This window comes from Poecilia latipinna, unplaced genomic scaffold (genome assembly GCF_001443285.1).
Source record: "Poecilia latipinna isolate Pla-1442-1.1 unplaced genomic scaffold, P_latipinna-1.0 Scaffold722, whole genome shotgun sequence".
NCBI lineage: Eukaryota > Metazoa > Chordata > Actinopteri > Cyprinodontiformes > Poeciliidae > Poecilia > Poecilia latipinna.
In genome coordinates, this window is record NW_015113338.1 from 231236 (window position 1) to 251075 (window position 19840).

At 38.7% G+C, this 19840-nt stretch overlaps 1 protein-coding gene and 1 long non-coding RNA gene across 4 annotated transcripts; both read left to right on the forward strand.

The window, feature by feature from the left end:
- Positions 1-1932: 1932 nt before the first annotated feature.
- Positions 1933-19800, forward strand: LOC106955257 (atlastin-2-like). Of its 3 annotated transcripts, XM_015045343.1 has the most exons (16): positions 1933-2040; positions 8699-8865; positions 9115-9324; positions 10821-10838; positions 11248-11382; positions 11486-11590; positions 11689-11739; positions 11822-11878; positions 13033-13125; positions 13287-13425; positions 13520-13647; positions 13908-13964; positions 14378-14449; positions 15864-16295; positions 17458-17472; positions 17716-17901. In XM_015045343.1, exons 1-16 carry the CDS (start codon positions 1968-1970, stop codon positions 17851-17853), a joined length of 1890 nt encoding a protein of 629 aa, XP_014900829.1. In that variant the 5' UTR covers positions 1933-1967; the 3' UTR covers positions 17854-17901. The 3 variants fall into 3 exon arrangements, with proteins under 3 accessions (XP_014900829.1, XP_014900831.1, XP_014900830.1); XM_015045345.1 differs by lacking the exons at positions 17458-17472; positions 17716-17901 and adding an exon at positions 18175-19800; XM_015045344.1 differs by lacking the exon at positions 10821-10838.
- On the forward strand, positions 9331-10008 carry LOC106955259 (uncharacterized). The gene is made up of 2 exons (XR_001426537.1): positions 9331-9497; positions 9904-10008. It is a non-coding gene; the product is annotated as an uncharacterized LOC106955259 (long non-coding RNA).
- Positions 19801-19840: the final 40 nt, after the last annotated feature.

The window sequence follows — 19840 nt, forward strand, 5'->3', positions numbered from 1 at the left end:
GTCTTTCTTGAATGGCCTGTTTCTCTTTCTGGGGAACAGAAGTTGTGGATTACTATTTCAAGGTTCCTGGAAATGGTGACTGACTTAAAAACAGAGCGTATATGAAGAAAATTGTAAATTAGATTATAAGGATTTTATTATGTGCAAATGAATGTGGCGCATGTGATATAAACATGCATTTCTTAATAAACCAAACTTTTTACCACTGTTTAAGTGTACTCAAACTAAAGACAGAGTTTCTCTGTAGCTGTGAGACTGTGCTACTGCAGCAAAATTTGAATTATCTTGAAACGACACATCCTGACCAACGCTGCCAAGCAAAAAAAGTGGGACTGAGACTGAACAGACTGCTGAGACCTTCTGAGGAAATTATACTAATTTCCTCAGTGATAATGGCTCAGATATCTCAGTGGAATGTTGATTGAGATAAAATAAACTGAATGGGATCCTGTCAAGACAAAAGAGGAACACAGCCAAAGTTTAGTTGAAAACATTGCCATGAGATTCTGAAGGAGTGGTGAAAATGTGTTTTCAGGGATGCACTTTTATTATATTTTAAATATTAGATATTCTATAGTTCATTCGGGACGAAACTGAAGGCTATCTTAGTAGATGGCACCAACCTTCAAAGAGCAAATTTTACTGTAAAACTGATCCATTCAGATAAAGTTAGAAATGTAATATTACATCTGATTCAAAGTTTGGTTTTTAAAAGTCTCAATAAAAATGTTACAAAAATAATATGTTTTGATGCATTAATAATGTTGCTAGAGTTAAACAGTTAGTCTCTCAGTCTATTGCAGAGACACAGGCGTGTGGTTATATGGTTTTGAACATTATTCACACTATAAGGCTATTTCTTGTGGTTGTGAAATTTATCTTTTTTTCTTTCTATTTTTAAATTAACTCATTTCATTTCTTATTGTTTTCTTAGATCCTTACCCTCTGTAGTTATTTTTATATAGTAATGGTTGTTGTAAATTTTATGTATTTATTATATATTTAGATTTTCAATACATTTGAATATATTAGCAAAAATACATACCATGTAAAAATCAATAGCGGTGTACTTTCATAACCTTTTCAGCAGACTTTAAAACAAGAGCCACCCACCTTTTTATTTAGAATATATTAATGAGAAATATTTCATTAATATATCTAGCATATATTAATGAGAAATATACTTTAAGTGACATTTATATATGGGTAAGTGTATTCAATTTACACTTTTTGTAATACATATTTCTAATAATTGAAAAAAGTAACTTTAATTAAATATATTGACCACTTACTAGAAGCAAATTTGTGAAATATAAATAAAACTAAAATTGTTTAAAGCATATGTTTACAAATTATGTATATTTAATCCTAGTGGGTGTAGGAATTCCTGCTACATAGGATAAGTATTACTGAAAGCCCAGAACGACTCGAGAAGCTCAACAAACATCATTATCCAGTATCATTAATTCTCTGTTTAATATCAAGACCAACAGGATTCTCTGTCTTGGTGCCACATCCTGCTCTGTCCAGGCCCTGATGTGTAAATATGGTAGCAGAAGGCGCAGCATAGACAGGATGTTTTATCTTTGTAAATCATCAGTGGAGCTCTTTCCAACCACATTTTGTGTTCTTGCTTGTTGGAAACAATAATAAACACTTTATTTACAGAAGCAACAGCACATCTGTTTCGAGGCTGGTGTACTCTTGTAGAAGTACATAGCTTTTCAACACGGCCAAAGAAATCAAATCTAACATCCGCGTAATGTTTGTATTTATTTATTTTTTTCAAATAAGTAATGAAACGTGAATAACCAACCAGTTGAGCAGATGGAAAAAAAAAACAAAAACAAAAAAAACCGTGCAGCTTTGCAACTGCTGCAGCCTGGGGGCGGAGCCTTTTCCAGCAAGCAGCGCGAGAAGAATTAAAAATGCTTGACGTCAGCCACGTCAGATTTCAGTTGTCCAAGATGGCGAAGGCGAGCGGGCCGAGGAATAGAAATCACTTCGGTTACAACTCCAAAAGCCGACTCGAAGACGAAGGTAAACTCCCGCTGAATTATTTTGTCGAAATTTTAGAGAAAGAGAAAAGGGGTGCTACGTTTAAACGGGATAGAAAGAGAAAGGGTTTTATTAAGGTGGTCTTTGTTCCTCTCGCTTTTCCGTTAGTCAGACGTTTCTGTTTTCAGTTGGAGACCCGCGGTGTTGTGCCAAATCTGGGTTCCCCGGCCAGAATACGTCCTCTCTCCCTCTGAGACCCAAGCAGTAGCGACAGGCGGATGCAAACAAGCTCTGGTTCGGCATAATCGGTCTAGTCGTGTTTTGGCTGAGCATGTGTTGTTTGAATCAGATACTGACCCGGATACAAAACTCAACCCCGACACCTGTCGCCTCATTTATCCTAGCATTAACTTTCACCTGGCCGCTCCTTGATAACCGCCAGTTTCCTGCTGTTTTTATCTTTAAGTTGGCCTCTTTTCCCTTAGGTCGCTCAAAAAAATGCCTAAAAACCATTGACATTCCGCAGGGTATATACTCTGTATACGCTAATCTTATCCCAGTACTTACTCGGATATTTTTAAATGCACTATAAGCGGGCTGGAGAGTTTGCCAGCTAGTTTATCCCCTTAACTGTGAAGGAGCCCAAACAGTGGCATGCAGTCACTGGTTCCCTTGTTATCATGAAAATGACATCAGTCTGGTAAATAATCAAATTATAACTTGGTGCAGTCATATTTACAATAAGATCTCATATTTTCAGTTTAAAAAAGGTGGAAAAGTACAGCTCAGTCTCGCATCCCAGAGGACGGGTCCACTCATCAGTCCAGTCAATCTGGTTCATTTTCTTTTCTCAGTCTATGACACATCTGTAATTCAAAGGAGAGATTAAAAAAAATGAGTGCGCCTGTATTTTCTGTTAACTATTTCAACTGAATACATTGTATTTTACTTATTTTCTACAAAAAAATATATATATATATATATATATATATATATATATTCGGCCATACATAAGTAAATGTGATGCATGCTGTGCTGGTGGTCTTCTACGCAGAAATTGAGCATCAAAATATGAGCTAAAAAAACATCCAAAATCATGCAGTGCATGATGTTTTTATTTTCTGACTGAAAAAAAATTTCTGGTAGCTTTTAGTATATGGACTAATAACTAGAATAAACACTTGCAAAATGTAACAGTATTGTGCTCATCCTCCTCCTTATAGAATAACTTTAATCAGTTTATAGTTTGCTGTATAGGAAAAGATGCCTTTGTAGTTTGCTAACTGTATTTTTATACCAGCGTTTCTGTAAGACTGTTGGGTGGCATTGCTTTAGTTTCCGTGCCATGACTGTTGGTGTGTTTTTATTAGTGATTTTTTGTTGTTTGTTTTGGGCTAGAAATATGGCCATGCAAATTAATTTGGCTGTATTGGAAGTGAGGGATTGTTTTAATTGGATGACCGTAAGTGTGTCGCAACAAGTGGGGGTGGGGTAGAACTGTGTTGCTCTATACCAGGGGTCTTCAACTCCACAATTCAAGGCAGCTATCCTGCTTCAACACACCTGAATCTAGTAATCAACTCTGGAGAACTTTACTGCATGCTTTAAAAAGAAATCAGTCTTTTGATTCATATGTTTTCATAATATGTAGCAGTTATACACTTAACCATGTGGTCTTATTTAACTTTTGTTTAACCGGTCAGGATATCAACCTTGATATGTTTTATTTACTTCCTGCAGTGGCAATCTTGTGCCATTTTCTTCTGCTATATGTGATACCATTAATATCTTTGGATTTTAAAATTTAGGATTAACAGTTTTAAAGACTTGATTTTAGGGAAACTGTAAGAAAATAGTTTTTTTTTTTTAGCCATTTGCTTTTTCACTGTTGCCCCATAGTTGCTCAAGTCGTCTTAGACCAGTTGTGTCAAACTCCAGTGACGGAGCCCAGACTCTGTAGGTTTGAGACGTTTGTCTGCTCCGAAGTATCGCAGACAGACTGCTGACTTACTTTCTCAGCATGCATCATGTTCTCCAGAGGCCTGGTAATAAGTTATCATTCGATTCAGGTTTGCTGAACTCAGCGAAAGCTGTAACGGATGAAGGATTTTTGCTCTAAGAGTTTGGTCGCCACTGACTCAGACTTTGTATTTCTGAATTTGACCATATGGCATATGAACTCAATTGTTAGAATCTGATCCGATTGAATTTTAACTACGGGGATTTTATGTACGGATGCCGCTCAATAAATTAGAATATTACCGAGAAGTAAATTTATTTCAGTAATGGAAAGGTTTATGTTTATGTTGAATAGATTCAGTGCTATATTTTTTCTTTTGATCATGGAAACCCAAAATTTAATCAGAAAATCTGAAATAAAAAAAAGGAGACGACAATAAAAAAAGGATTTTTAAACAGAAATGTTGGTGTGCTAAAAGTATGTTTGTGAAAGTACACTTAGTACTTGGTCGGTTTCCGTTTTGCATGATATACTGCATCAGATCAAGGTGGCATGAAAGAGGTCAGCCTGGGTCAGTCAGCTGCGGAGGTAACGTAACAAATGTCTGCATTGTTGGATCTGGTGTCCCTCGTATTATTATTAGTATTACAGCTCTGCAACACTGGGAAAATGTATAATTTGACTGTTGAATATTTGGATGAAAATATCAACTAGGAGTGTATGATTTCTTGTAAACATGTAATTTGTCATTTTCCTGACACTACTTCCTTTTCAGTCATTACAGTGGTCAAGCAGTCTTGACCATGGTTGTGTGCACAACTATGCAGCCACAGTGTCAGCTGCAACCCATAAGCATCTAAATGAACAAACTCTTGTAAATGATTACGTTGTGTGTAATGCCTTTTTTAATAAAATAGGCATTTTGGATTGAAGTAATGAAATAAACTTATTTTTCAGTAATCATAACTAGCCTCACTTGTGACTGGATGTTAGTTGTAGCTGCCTTTTTAAAACCTTGAAGTGGCATTTACTCAAAATAATGAAACAAAATTAATTTGAAGATTTTTAAGTGTATGTTTTTCAATGTGAAAATTGATCTTTTGGAGAGAAGTGACATTTAGTTACATTTTCTGAGTGATTTTTAGAGGCTAAGGTACATTACGAGTATAAATCTGTTATCATATTGACCTTTATGTCTGATTTCATACAGGCTGACTCCATCTTAATCTGCACTTTGTCCTTGTTGGTTGGCCTGAAGCAACCAAACATTTGCCCTCCCTGAAGCGAGGATCAGATGGTTTGATACTGTAAATGTTGAAGTGTTTGAAAGATCAGATTGCTTTTACTATCTGCATCACTGTTTCTATTCAAGTTGAAGCTTTAGGACCGAGTTTTTTGATTACTCAGATAAACGAGTAATCAAGAATATTTCTAAATAGAACTTTAGTTGCTTGCAATTTTGCTTCCCATTTCTTACTCAATAAGTGTCATTTTTTTTAAAAGTCTAGATTAATGATTTAGAGCATTGCTATAGTTAGTGGACCTTGGTGTCATCAAAGGCTAAGTCAGATGTAGAGCAGGAGTCACGGGAGTTGAAAGCTGATTTTTGTGTTCAGTGTACTAATGTAGGTTAGACTGCACAGATGCAGAGTGAACGATGGAAGCTTATGAAAATTACAAAAGAGATGATTCCTGTTAACACACATCGAACCAGTGGCATCCTTTGGTAAATTTGTGAGGGTATTTATTTATTGGGTCAAGTACAGGACGCAGTATGTGTTGTAAAGTATCTGCTGCTCTGCAATAGTCCTTCTAGCCACTGGGGAATTTACTGACACGGTCCCTGCTTGGACTTTTCCTGGTAAAACCTACAACAAACTCTACTAGTAAGATGTTAATCCAGGGGTGGACAATCCTGGTCCTGGAGGGCCAGTGTCCTGCAGCTCATACAGTTAGGTTCTCCAGAGTCCTACTAACGACCTCATCATTTGACTTAGGTGTGTTGAAGTAGAGAGACATCTAAAGTTTGCAGGAGACCGGCCCTCGAGGCCTGGAGTTACCCACCCCTGGGTTAATCTAAAGCTCTACATTAAAAACAAAGATAAGAGACTAATTTGACTCTTTCAAGTTATTGATAAACGAAACATGAAGGGGTACTTTCAATAACTGCCCCAAATGGATAGAAGATATTATACATAAAAATAAAAAAAACACTAGAAAAGAAAGCCAAGCACTTCAGACTAGATGTGACTGCACATTTTGTTTCTGAACTAGGAAATATTAAACCCGTTTCCCGAAAAGATACACATTTACAAGAGTTCAACTGAGCAGCTGGTGTTTAACAGCTTTCCTCCTTTGACACAAAACGATGAATCTGGGCAAGAGATACTTTGCAGAATTGGATTTGAACATAATCACTTATTCTGTTGCAGTTCTGTAGTTTCCTGTCGTAATTCTAAAACAGCAGCGGTGCCAGTGCATTTAAATACAAACCTTTGGTAACAAAAAAGAAAAAAGAAAAAAAAAGACAATGAAGTTTGCAACATGATGTCTACACATTATACCAAATTGCAACCATCTCCCCAGTTTCGGAGTGTGCAATATTGTAATCACAAAGGACTGTTTGGGTGCAACATTATTGCAGCCTATAATAGTTCAGGTTCCAGTATTAGTTTGCCTCTTGGTTAGACTTTCAATGTCTTCATGCCCACAACTGATGGAGCTTTAATGATTGAGATGCCAAAGCTCAAGGAGAGTTGATGGAATGTGATGATGATGATGACGACAACAAGGAAGAAACTGAGCTGTGAAATGTCATTTAAGGACAGCTGAAATTTACTACATTTAGCAATTTCTTGTTTTGCTTTTGCCTTGCAACCTGATTTTCTTAAACAAAGATTTTCATAAGGAGTCTCTCTATAGATTTGGTTATTTATCATTGATTTGGCACTATAAGCTAAATGTAATATTAAAAAGAAGACATTCACATGTCTGTTATTTACAATCATAAAACGGTTCAGAATCAAAATCAGAAATCCTTTTCTTCCAACTTTTTCATTTCTTAGAGTGCAGTGCAGTAATTGTTGGCTGATAATATATTCCTAGTGTTATGAACTTGCATATTTCATGCTAATACTTTGCCAGTTACAGTCTGACTCCAGCAGATGTTCACAGTGGACACAAAGGACGTTGCTCAGAACGCTAGAAGTCAGAGTCATAAGCATACATGAGAACTAGAAAAAAGAAGAAAAAAGGCGCATATCTGATGCGCCTAATGGCAGTATTATCAATATTATTCCCATCTCAAGGTTTTCTAATCCAATGACCTGATATCTTGGTTACTTAAGAAGGATCAAAGTATGATGTCAGATTTTTCTTTTTGTTAGGTTTTTTTTTTTTATTCTTGCTTTGACCTCTTTATTATAAAGGTCCAGTCGGGATATTTGAACCATGCTGTGCTTCCTTGTGTACTTTCTCTCCTCCTCCACATGTTCTCTGTTGCAGTGCAATGCTGTCTCCTTGCAGTCCCTGCAGAATGCCGTCTTTGTGTCAGTCCGCTTCTCTCTACGGCTCCAGTCTGCTCCACTTTATTTCACTAAGTGCTTCTCTGGGCTGGATGGGAACCTGCAGTGCCACAAACTGAGGAAGTGTTCAGAGCTCATTTGTGTGCAGAGCAGATTACAGTAACCGACTTGTGCTTTAACCTTGCAGCAAGTCCAGGTTGATTATTGAATGTTAGATTTACTGTTTTTTCCCTGGTATAAGATTGTGGCCTTAATGTTTTTAAATATTCCCCTTAACCAGCTTCCAGAGTTATTGGTATTATAGTATGTAATTAATTATCTTATGATCTTTACTATTAGAAAATGGGAAAAAAAATCAATCAAACTGAAAGTTAAAGATTTTATTTCTTTGTCAGCAAGAAGTGGCAAAGTCTAAGAGAGGAAGTGTCTCTTAGACTTGTAAACAAACTGAAAGTGACAAGTCTTGATGGGGAATTATTTGAGATGCTTAACTCCCCAGGTAACTTGGGGCGGCTAAGTGATTGAGTGACTGAGATATTCGGATGAGTAATGTTTGAAATTTGTGGTTCAACCTGTCTTGATACATTTTTGACTGAGTTCAGGAAGTTTTATTCAAACCTTTAATCTGAAAGAGTTCCCCGATTGAAAAGAAGGAAGGGAGGTTGAAATGTTTTGCTTTCAAGAGACTTAATTTAAATTAACAGATTTACAGCTTGAAGAAAGAGCAGCTTTTCAATTGTGCTCATTTAAGTGCCTGAACGACTGCCACCAATATAAGCTAAAATATTGTGACACACAAGAGATGTGCAACCTGATTTATATTTAATTGGACGGTTATCCCTGAAAAATCAATGTGACAGACAGTAAATATAAAAATACTGTCCTGGTGACATACTTGCTTTGGGTCCCTTTTTTTTTTCCTTTTCCTGGCCCTTTGTGTATTTCACCACAAGGCTATTTTCAGTTTGACCTAGATGAGAAGTTCAGAGTGAAAAACAGTGTTCGGTGTAGCGCAGAAAGCAAGAGGAAAGCATCCTCTCTCCAGTTTGATGTAGTTTATTATTTTTCCTCGCAATCAAATGTTACATCTCGACTATAAAAAAAAAATTTGTATGCCTTAGTTTCGGTCTGGTTTACCTTCTGATTCTAACATTGACCTGTCATGACGAGGTGACTTTTGTTTGTATGTTTATCTTTCTCTTTTTGCTTTCTGAAGGGTTTAAAGACATGGAAGATGGCCCGATCATTCGCCGCAGTCAGAGGGCTCCTCTCGCTCGGCCAGAAGACCTGATGGACGGGTTAAACATCAGGACCAATGCCCCAGAGTCCTATCAGACCGACAGCATCAGTCCTTCACCAGATGAAGGGATTGAAGAGGAAAAGGTAATATTTTAACATGTTTTTTTTTTTCTTTTCTTTTAAGCTTCTAAAGGTCTTCAGTTTTTTTTCCTCCTATGAAAGTCAGATGTTTTTAAGGTAAAATTGTATCTGAAAGACAAAAAGATCATCATTGAAAAAAGGGAATTTAGAATTATAAATGTGTATGGCACAGCTGGTCGGCGGGGAGAGCTGTCTTAATCTTCATGAGCTCGTGTGGATGCCAGTAAAAGCTGTTTTTGAAACTCCTTTTAGCCTGTGGCGGAGGAGAGGCCGGGGCCCGTCCAGATCGTCCGAGCCAACGAGAGCGATGGCATCTTTCAGCTGGACGCCGCTGCGCTGGAGAAGATCCTGCTTCAGGATCATGTGAAGGACCTGAACTTGGTGGTCGTGTCTGTGGCTGGAGCGTTTCGGAAGGGCAAGTCCTTCCTGCTGGATTTCATGCTGCGCTACATGTACAATCAGGTACGGTTAACATTCGTTTAGGATTTTAAAATTACAAGGGCACATATGCTATGCCAGGCAGAAGGTCGCATGCACTCACTGTTGCATGAAAGTCGTTAATTTTGGAATTTTAGTGGTGCTTTGAACTCCTCTTTTTCAGAGAGGAACATGTATACAACCAATGTCTGATGTTTGTATTATTGTGCTGTAACCAGAGGTAGGTAGAGTACCCAAAAAATATACTGAAGTAAAAGTAAAAAATAACTGTCCAAAAAAATTACTCAAGTAAGACAAGTAAAAAAGTATTTGGTAAAACGTCTACTCCAGTATTGAGTAACTGATCAAATTATTTAATATTTAAAAATTACATAATCGGATGAACCGATGATGATGATTTTGGTATTTTAAGGAACAAAATTACAATTTAAATAAGTAACGATAAATAACAAAATTGGGCAAAATATTTTTTTTTCCCAAATCGGTTTCTTTCAATATAAAACTAATGAAACTTTAACCAAATCTGCAGTTGTGTGTCTTTGTCTGGTGATTTTTATTTTTTATTTTTTGTTAAAACATGTTTGTTTTTTATTCAGTAGGTAGAGAATCCAGAAATTTTACTCAAATAAGAGTGGCGATGCTTCATAATAAATTACTCATGTAAAAGTAAAAATACAGTAAAAATTCTCCTAAAAGTACATTTTTGTTTTTTTTTTCAAAAACGTTGCTTGAGTAAATGTAGCTAGTTAATACCTAACTGTGGTTGCAACACATAACTGGGTTCAAAACTGAACTATTTTCTTAACAAGACAAGTGCATCAATAAGGTTAATAAGAACAATCCCAATCCATCATTAAAAGCCACACATTAATATAAGTTCATAATGAGTGCATGTGAATTTTCTGTTGGCACAGTATATGTTGGGATTAACTCAATTCAGAATAGATTTTTATAAAATTGAAACATCCCAGTAATAACTCGCATAAGGAGGTGTTGGTGGAACTTGACAGTGTGGATCATAATTTTTTTTACTACCTTCTCAATAACCTGGGTAATTTCTTGGTTGATCTTTCTCTCTGCTGCATCTTTTTCATTTTAACACTCCTGCAAAAGAAAGAAATGCAGCAGAGCACTGGCTCTGTGTTGGACCCGATGGTGGAGACCTGCTTGTGAAAAGTCCACGTCTCAGAGTTTGAATGTGCCTTATTTAAATGCTGAACTCTTTCTTTTCTCAGAAGTATAAAAGGGAAACTTTGCAAAATGTCATGGTTTTGAATCATGTTTCTAAAAGGAAGTTTAAAGTTCTTAGTTTCCTTTGACACAATGATTGTTGCTATGGATGAGGATTTTCCTGTTGGATGGGACTGCAGCGGTGTTCCTTTGTTTGTGACAAACTACTTCACATTTTTGCTTTGTAGTGCAACAATACTTGAAATATGGCATTTTTTTGTAGAAGTGGATGACCATAATTTTTTATTACAACTATCTTTTCCCTAATGTTTTTATTGTTCGTTTTGCAGAGATCGGTCTCATCCAAAGTAAGTTTAAACCACTGTTTTTGGAATAACGCCTTCTCTTCTACGACACACTCTAAACAACTGCTGCTTGCTTTTATTTGTGATATTCTGGGTTGCACTGTCAAAAAGGAGCCTTAAGAGACATGGAGACATTACCCGCTGCTAATTAGGAGGATATTTACTGCTCACGCAATCCTTTGAGACCTCAAGACTCTGTCTCTAGAATGTTGTTAAAAAGTAAGCCTCCTGTAGCTTTTATAGGATTTGCTGCAGGGGGATAAACGCTACAATCCAACAACTTATTAGAGCATTTGAGAGTGCTGAAACATGAAATGTACTGCAGGTGTTGTGTGCCAAGTTCTGCTTAACTTGGGTCGTTTAAGCATTTCCTTTTTTGTCTCTTCCATGCTGTTTTTCCACCATCGTGCAGCACAGTGACACGTGGATAGGAGGAGACCATGAACCTCTGATTGGGTTCAAATGGAGGGGAGGCTGTGAGAGGGAGACCACAGGAATTCAGGTGTGGAGCGACGTGTTTGTGGTTGAAAAGCCTGATGGCAACAAGGTATGTTTTTTGTTTTTTTGTTTTTTTAATTCCCTGATGTAATTGGAAAATCTTAACCTCCTTATTTAGAGTGAATTTTTCCACACTGACTTGTATTTTGTAGGTCGCTGTACTCCTCGTCGACACTCAGGGAGCATTTGACAGCCAGTCCACCATAAAGGACTCTGCTACTGTGTTTGCTCTCAGCACCATGACCAGCTCTGTCCAGGTAACAGAAAACATGTCATTTGTAGGAATGTTTACGTTTTGTTTCTGCTAGAGACAAACGTGTGATTTAAAATTTGTCCTCCATTTGCTTGTCTTCAGGTGTACAACCTCTCCCATAACATCCAGGAAGACGATCTGCAGCATCTGCAGGTTTGTGTTCCTTCTTTTCTTCAAAAATTAAATGGTTATTTTGACTTTTTATTCTTATTTTCTGATTTTGTTTTTCATGAAGCTCTTCACTGAATATGGACGGCTGGCAATGGAAGAAACTGAATCGAAACCTTTCCAGGTGCTCACTGTTTGTCTGAATCCAGAATATACAAGCATTTAAAACTAATTAAACCAAATTATCACCATAAAACATGCCTATTACTTATATTTGTCAAATAAAAATATAATAGAAAATGGGTGCAAAATTTGCACGGCATAAAAATTACTAAAAAAAAATTTTTTATGACTCTCTTACTCTATAAAATGTTATTGGTGTTGCTGCTCAGTACTGGCCAGAATCAGATTTATGCTTGAAAATGCAGATTTTTAATGTCCAACCTGATGTAGTGGGTTTTACTAAAATAGGGGGAAAAAAACATAAATTCTTGTGTTTGGGGAAAAAGAAATCTCATCTCAACGATTCCTTATAGGTGCATCTTAGTACTTTAGAATCTCATTGAAAAGTTTTCAGTCCTTCAATTCAAAAACTGAAACTATTAGATTGATTACACTCACGGCATTTGATCGTAGTTAAGATGACTGACTGGACCTTTGTCCAGCAGAAGGTCATTGACATGGAGACTGAGCTGCAACATGTCCGTGTTATTGAAGCTGGCTGTTCAGCGTGCAGTGTCCAATCAAATTAAGCTGCTGGAACAACTTTTGCAAAATAAGTTGTGGCTGGAGTCACTGGTTCAAAGCCACCACAGACATACTGGCCTGTCTAAGACATATGGGCTAAAACTGTCACATTTCTTGAGTTAAAGACTCTCCTCAGCCAGAGACACTAGAAGTTGTTTTTATTTTTGACCCAGCGGGAGGAAAAATGACGAGACGTTTGTTCGAGGGAACAAAACTTTCTTTTTAAAACTACATTTAATCGAATTTTGGAGCATTACGTTGGTCCTGTTGCTTACAGGATGCCGTAAAGATGCTGATCTAATGTTTTTGATTCCAAAAATAAACATTTAAATTTTATATTATCTCTTGAGATGTACCTTTGTTTGTAGTTGCTGAATAGCAGGGAGGTGTCTGAACTTAGTCACTCTTTCTCCAGCAGCCTGTCCACTTTTTAACCCTGGTTTATTCCAGATGATTTCTACTCTTTAAACAATCCCCATCAAAATTCTTTGTGAGCGCGACATCGCGTAAAACCCTATAAATCTAACTTATGTGTATTCATTATGAACTCCCAAGATTTTCCTAACCATCTTTTTTTTTTTTTTTTTAAAGTCCTTAATGTTCCTGATTCGGGATTGGAGTTCTCCATATGAATATGATTATGGACTGAAGGGAGGACAGGCTTTTCTACAAAAAAGACTGCAGGTGAGATTTGTTGGAAATGTTTGCTTGTTCCTAAAATGCATGGAGACGCGTGGATTTGATCTGAATAAGAAAACTTCTCCAGACATTTCTCCATAATGCCTTTTTCTATGAGACTTAAGCAAATGTAAATCTGTGCATTTACCGACCATTTGCTCTGACAGGTTAAAAACTGCCAACACGAGGAGCTGCAGAATGTCAGGAAGCACATCGACTCCTGCTTCAGCAAGATCAGCTGCTTCCTGCTGCCACATCCAGGCCTCAAGGTGGCCACCAACCCAAAGTTTGATGGGAGGCTAAAAGGTGGGTCTGAAATGACTCTCGCTCGTACTTAGAATCCAGGTTTTAATATCCGTGTGATGCTTGGATGAAACGGTTTTGCGTGTGTTCGTCTCAGACATCGAAGATGATTTCAAGACGCAGCTGGCTGAGCTGATGCCTGTGCTGCTGGCCCCAGATCAGCTGGTGGAGAAGCAGATTGGTGGAAGCAAAATCACCTGCAAGGATCTGGTGGAGTACTTCAAGGTGCTGCAGCGATTTCTGAGTATCTTCAGTGTCTGTTGCTCTCAAATTGTACTAATAAGTACACAAATTACAAAATTTTATTGATTCTAAGAAATATGTCTGTTGCCACCAAAGGCTTCTCGCAGCGTTATGGATGGCACGTCCAGTTTGAAACTTCCTGCTTTGTTTCCTCAGCGCACCTGAAGATTTTTGTCCAATTATTGATTTAAAAGTTTTAAAATAACGTTTGATTTGCTTGTCGTTTTTTTTTTTTTCTGCAGGCCTACATAAAAATTTACGAAGGTGACGAGCTTCCTCATCCAAAGTCCATGCTGCGGGTCAGTCGCCGTGTCTTCAAACAAAATAAAACGATTAATGGAGTCTGTTGAAAGTTTTGAAATAAATGTACTTAGTTTTTAATCTTTTCGCCTCTTAAAGCTGGGTGTTTTCTGTTGCTGTTTTATCCTATATTTAACGATATGTTAATGGGCTCATGACATTATTTCACAATGATGAACATGATCAACTTTCAACATCTGCAGAGCATCAAATTGTACAAACATTCAGAGAGCGTTTGAGTTTAAAGGGCGAGACTAGAAACCTCGTAATGTTTGGGAAATGCTTCTAAAATCACAGGCCTGAATGAATTAACAAGTAGAACATTTTTATGATTGTCATATTTGTAAAACTTTAAAATTTTCTTGGTCTGTTAATTAATTTTAAATGTCTTTTTTTAACTGTTTGTGATCAGGCTACAGCAGAGGCCAATAATCTGACTGCCGTGGCTGGAGCCAAAGACTTGTACGGCAAGAGCATGGAGAAGGTGCGTACATTATGATTAAAAAAAAAAAAAAAACTCGCCAAAGCCAAAAATCATCCAATAATATGAGGAAAAGAGCACAGAGCATTTATTATCAGACTGTTTAACGCTAAACCAGCTGTTCACTCATTCAGGTGTAGCTGCAGAAGTGACAAAGCCTCGAGGCTTGTAGTCAAACTGAGAAAAGTCATTAGAGTTCTCATAGGATGTTTTGATAATAATAAGCTTTCAAGTGTTTTTCTCTTAAAAGCGGACATGCCACTGTGTTGAGGAATTTAACTCCACGCATAAAGCAGTAAAATTGTTTTTGCTTAAACTGGGAACATGTGTGACATCGTCCTTGTTTAATTTATTTTTATATAATCACATATTTTACCTAGAAACATCCAAAATGGGACTACATCTATTTATGAAGTAACTTATGGGATTTAAGGAAACGTAATGGCATAAAGCCTGAAGACAAAATGCTTGGTTCTATTTTGTCCATGTGACTGTGAACCTCTGGTCAAGTGGATGCTGCAGCTCCCCCTAGTGGCTGCTGACTGACAATTTGAAAAATTAATGCATAACAATAAATTGGCTTATAAAAAATCTGAGCACTGCTGCAGTATGGTTTGGAAATAGAAGTTATTTAATCAGTCTGACATTTTCCAGGCCTGGAGGGGAAAAAAAGTAAAATGTACTGAATCAGAATCATTTGGTGTTGGAGCAGCCTGCTCCTCTCGCTCTGTACATCAGAGCTTCTGCAGCAGCAATACGCAAACACACTCTGGTGTGCTGCTGATACTGGTTCCAATAAAATTCACCACAATTCATATAAATGTCACCCCTTTCATTATTTCCAAACTAAACCAAGCTGCGAAGCCAGGACACCTGAGACAGCAAAACCTGAAAACATAAAAAGTTTTGAACAAGTTTCAGATAAACACGAAAGGAGAAGTGCTGTAGCTCACTAGACTGAGGAACCAGATAAAGCATCCGTCTGCACAACTAAATGGTTTAAACCTCAATGTTTGAACTGAGATCAGAGACCCACATCCACTGGTCATGTAAACATCTAATTGATTTTTATCCTTTTGATCTCTGGGCGATTAACCTCATTCTTCTGGTAACACAAAGTAGGTTAATTTGTGTCTCTGTGTGTTTCAACAAAATAAGCTCCTAAAACTACAGATGCATAATAATAACACAATTATTATTATTTTTATACAACCTACTAATGTGAAAGTGAGGAAAGGAGAAGATGACACGAAGTCACAGAAAAGTTCACTACTGCACTTATTGATGGGAGCCTTTATTCTGAGCTCAGTGTCATGTTGACGAAAACGGTTTAAGACGATTTGAGCCGTCATGAACTCAGTCAGGAATAATACTCTGGTCATTTTTTCTTTTATTTCTTTGTTTCCCGTCCCGACAGGTTTGCGGAGGGGACCGGCCCTACATGGCCCCGGCCGACCTGGAGAGGTGCCACGAAGCTTTCTGCAAAGACTCTGTCACGTTTTTCCGCTCTGTGAAGAAGATGGGCGGCGAGGAGTTCTGCCAGCGCTACCAGGACCGGCTGGAGTTGGAGCTGAAGGAGGCCTACACCAACTTCTCCAAGCACAACGAGGGCAAAAACATCTTCTATGCAGCCCGCACGCCGGCCACGCTCTTCGTGGTCATGTTTTTCACCTACGTGTTGTCGGGGGTGACCGGCTTCATCGGCCTGAGCGTCTTCGCGGCGCTGGCCAACCTGGTTCTGGGCGTGGCGCTGCTGCTCCTCTGCATCTGGGCGTACGTGAAGTATTCGGGAGAGTTTCGGGAGGCGGGAATGTTGATAGACCAGTTGGCCGAAGCGCTCTGGGAACAGGTGAGCGATCAGAGTGAAAGCTGGGCGGAGTGTGTGTTCCCCTTTCATGTTGAGAATAAATTGATTTCTGTGGGATTATGAAGCGTAATTTTGTTTACAAGAAATTCATCTTGGTCAGTAGATAAGATGTATTCTGAAACATTTGACCAAATGGAGAATCTTGACCAAAGAAGGGGAGCATTTTCTGGTTTTTAATTCAGGATACACTAACGGGAACAATCTGATTGATTGGGACAGTGTTTTTGAAACCTGCCTCAACAATCCAGTTGATGCTAAATCCAGTTTAGGCGCTTAATTCTCAAGTAATTTTCATCAGGATAAACGTCAGGTGATTTTTGTGTAATTCTTGGCATTCTTTCTCTAGTCTCTCCATTTTATGTAGTTTGCTTGAAATATGTTGCTTTATGTAAAGTCTTTTATTTGGATGTATTTTGTCATCTCATAAAAATATACTGTGTGGAGTCTTCAGAAATAAACACCTGAGCAATGTTCCTTAAATCTTTCATTTTAAATTTTTGGCAACGCAGGGCTGAATGAATAGTATTTTTAAAGACCTTTGGCCTTAATTATGAGCATCATTACAGGATTTACTTGCAGTACTGATTTTTCAGGGGGTGTCCAGTTTGACACCAGTTTGATTTTGTGCAATGCAACATAGGCGTACCTTTTTTTTTTTTTTTTTTTTTTTTGTTCCCCCTCCGTTTTTAGCTTTTATTATTATTGTGTCGTCATGCTCTCATTGTTTAACATGATTCAGTTTCCAATAAGTGGAACACTGCAGAGGAAGCTCTGAGTGGTTAGACTGGACACTAACCTTTATCCTGGGTTAATTAATCACTGAGCAAAATGCAGGTGTAAACAAACTCAGAGCGTTTCTCTGACCACATAAACTGACAGGTGAACTGATGCACCTTCATTTGGCTAAATGTCTTCAAGGTCAATATCAGTTTTATTAGTGGCAATTTGAGTCGGTGATGTTACTCAATGTTTGTTTTAATGAGGGCGCCATGTTTACGCTCGAGGTCTAGAGCTCATGTTGTAGTTTTTCTTTCCTCCCTAAACCCGCCGTTAGCCAGGAGAAGCAGCTGTTTTCTGTCCCTCATGTCTCCTGTTGCTTCTCCTTCCTCTCTGTTTGTCTCTTCTTGTCTCCCCTGCTTTTCAGAGGACAGTCAGAAAGGTGAGACGTATCTGTTCCCGTTTCTCGATCTTCCGCCTGCCTGCCTTTCAAAGCATCCCGCCTTATTTCCTTTCCTTCTCCTCCTCCTCTTTCTTTTTTTATGTGCTTGAATCCTAAGCGATGCCCCTCTTTTTTCTTTTCCCCCCCCACTCCAGTTCATCCCACGTCCCTCTCTCCTGCCGTCCATCTTCACACCAGTCCTCCTCGTTTAACTCCGCTGTTCCTCCTTGCTTTTCCTTCCAGGTGATTTCCAATCTCCTGGAGCCCGTCAGGAGCCACCTGGCGTGGCCCCTCTCTCTGCTCCCTTCCCTCCCATCAGGAGCCACGCTTGGACTCAAAGCTCTGGTTCCGCTCAACAACAACTACAAGAAGACCAACTAGCTGCTGGCCAGCTTCTGGACTCTCAGACTCTTAACTTTGCCTCTCATGTAGAAATGTCCTCTGTTTGCTGCCGTCTCCTTTAATCATCTTTCAGTCCTTTTTGTGTCGGATTCTTGAACTTTGTTTTGCTCGGTGCGGAAACCTGCAGAGCTGCAGCCGTCTGTGGATCATAAAAAGGCAAACTGTTTATAATCTTACTTAGATCAAAGTAGAAAAGTGGTTTTTATTTGACCATCTTTGGAGCATGTTGGAGTCTGCTTCCTGTGTTCAGTTTCCCTTTCAACATGAATGAATGCTGACTGTTGTTTTTTTCTCCTTTAGGTTTTGAAGCCACTTGTTGAAAACTACATGGAGGACAACGTCCGGCAGACGGTCTTCAACTCCATCAGAGCCAGTTTGGTAGAACAGGGCACCCAGCCCACCAGGTTAAAGACTGACTGACCGCTCTCCCTCTTCGTGTCCCCCATCATCATCATCATCGTCGTGTTCCTCGTCTGTCCACTGCTAGAGCTGTGGGACTAGTTCAACACCAAAGCTGACCCTCTTTCTACATTTTGTTTTTGTCGGTGCCCAATCTCTCTGTTTTGTAGCCTTGCAGCGTGACCTGCTCTTCATCGCCCCCTAGTGCCTCACTCAACATGCTGCACACTCAAGGACCGAGCAGAGCGTCGTCTGCAGTGCTACATGTTGTCTTTTTTGTGCATTCATTGTTTTTCGCTGGAGTCGGACTGCACTCGGTTCAAGATGAAGGAAACTGACACAGCTGTGGGCAGCTGCTAACGATGGATGCACCACCCTTCAAAGTGCACGTTTTCCTTTGTGTTTCCCTGACATCTTCTCAGCACTACTGACTCATCTGCTCGGAAAACCAACAACGGGTCGATTCCTTGAATTCTGTCAAAACGAAAAACACAAGCTACGGAAATAAAGCAAAGCTGTATTTCTTTCCCAACACTAGGAGGCGACGTTTTTAATGATCAAACTCTCTGGGGTCAGGCTGCCTTCACCTTTCCCTGTATCCCTTTAATACTTATAAATAACTGAAGAGCTGCAGGTAGCACCAAGTGTTTCCCTTCTGTCGTTTCTTTAAGGGGGTCTGTTGTTTTTGATTGTTTTTAGATAGCACAGTGTGCTTTGAAGCAGCCTTTGGTGTCTCATAGCAGATGTGCCAGTATTGAGCTCTGTGCATGCTGTAAAGAGCTTTTAGAGCCCAGCTATAGATGAGAGGTTAATTTTTAAACTGTTTTTTTTTGTTTTGATTTTTTTCTCATCCATGCCTTCCATTAAAGCTGCACCAACACACACTGGTTGCAGCCTCAGAAGCTGTGGGAGCTCCAGCTCAGACGGTCGGTCTCATTCACGGTTTGAGTTGATGTTCTGTGAAGTTAGCTTTGGATTTGTTGAATTGTTCCTTTTTAAAAATGAGCTGAACTTGAATCTCTTGCGGGATGTTTCTCAGCCAGGGCTGGAACCTCCCAGAAGTAGAATGAATTGGATTTTATTGCACAACGCGAACCTCCCTGAGGAACTCCGTCATGTTTGTTGATTCTTTTAGCTTTTCACACCAACAGCTGCACATGTCTTTCACGCCGATTCCATCCTCACCTCAATCAGCAGTCTCGTAATGTACAGTTTCTCTTTTTTCTGTGCTCGTATATTAAATCAGGCATGTTTGATTATTTAAATAAACAATGTACACATTTTATAGATCAGTTTTCCATGGCTATTTTCTTCCAGTCTGGTCTGGTAAAGGAGAAGCTCCTGCTGTAGGTTTCCATTAGCTGCTCATGGTCACCGGGACGGGCTGGACGGCTGCATGTTGTGGATACCTGTATCCAGACTGGACTGTTTGCTGAGCTGGAGACATTAGCCTGACTTTTAAAGATATCTCTGGTAATTTATTTTTGTTTAAAATGTTCATTTTAAGAATAAATCATACACACAGTCCTCTTGGCTCCTCTTATTTTTTTTCTGGAATCCCTTTAAG

What these genes read in the sequence shown, in the direction of transcription:
- LOC106955257 (XM_015045343.1), top strand. Translation starts at nt 1,968, where the DNA reads ATGGCGAAGGCGAGCGGGCCGAGGAATAGAAATCACTTCGGTTACAAC. An exon ending in TTCTACAAAAAAGACTGCAG is followed by an intron (nt 13,126 to 13,286) that starts GTGAGATTTGTT and finishes TTGCTCTGACAG; the next exon opens with GTTAAAAACTGCCAACACGA. An exon ending in ACGGCAAGAGCATGGAGAAG is followed by an intron (nt 14,450 to 15,863) that starts GTGCGTACATTA and finishes CCGTCCCGACAG; the next exon opens with GTTTGCGGAGGGGACCGGCC.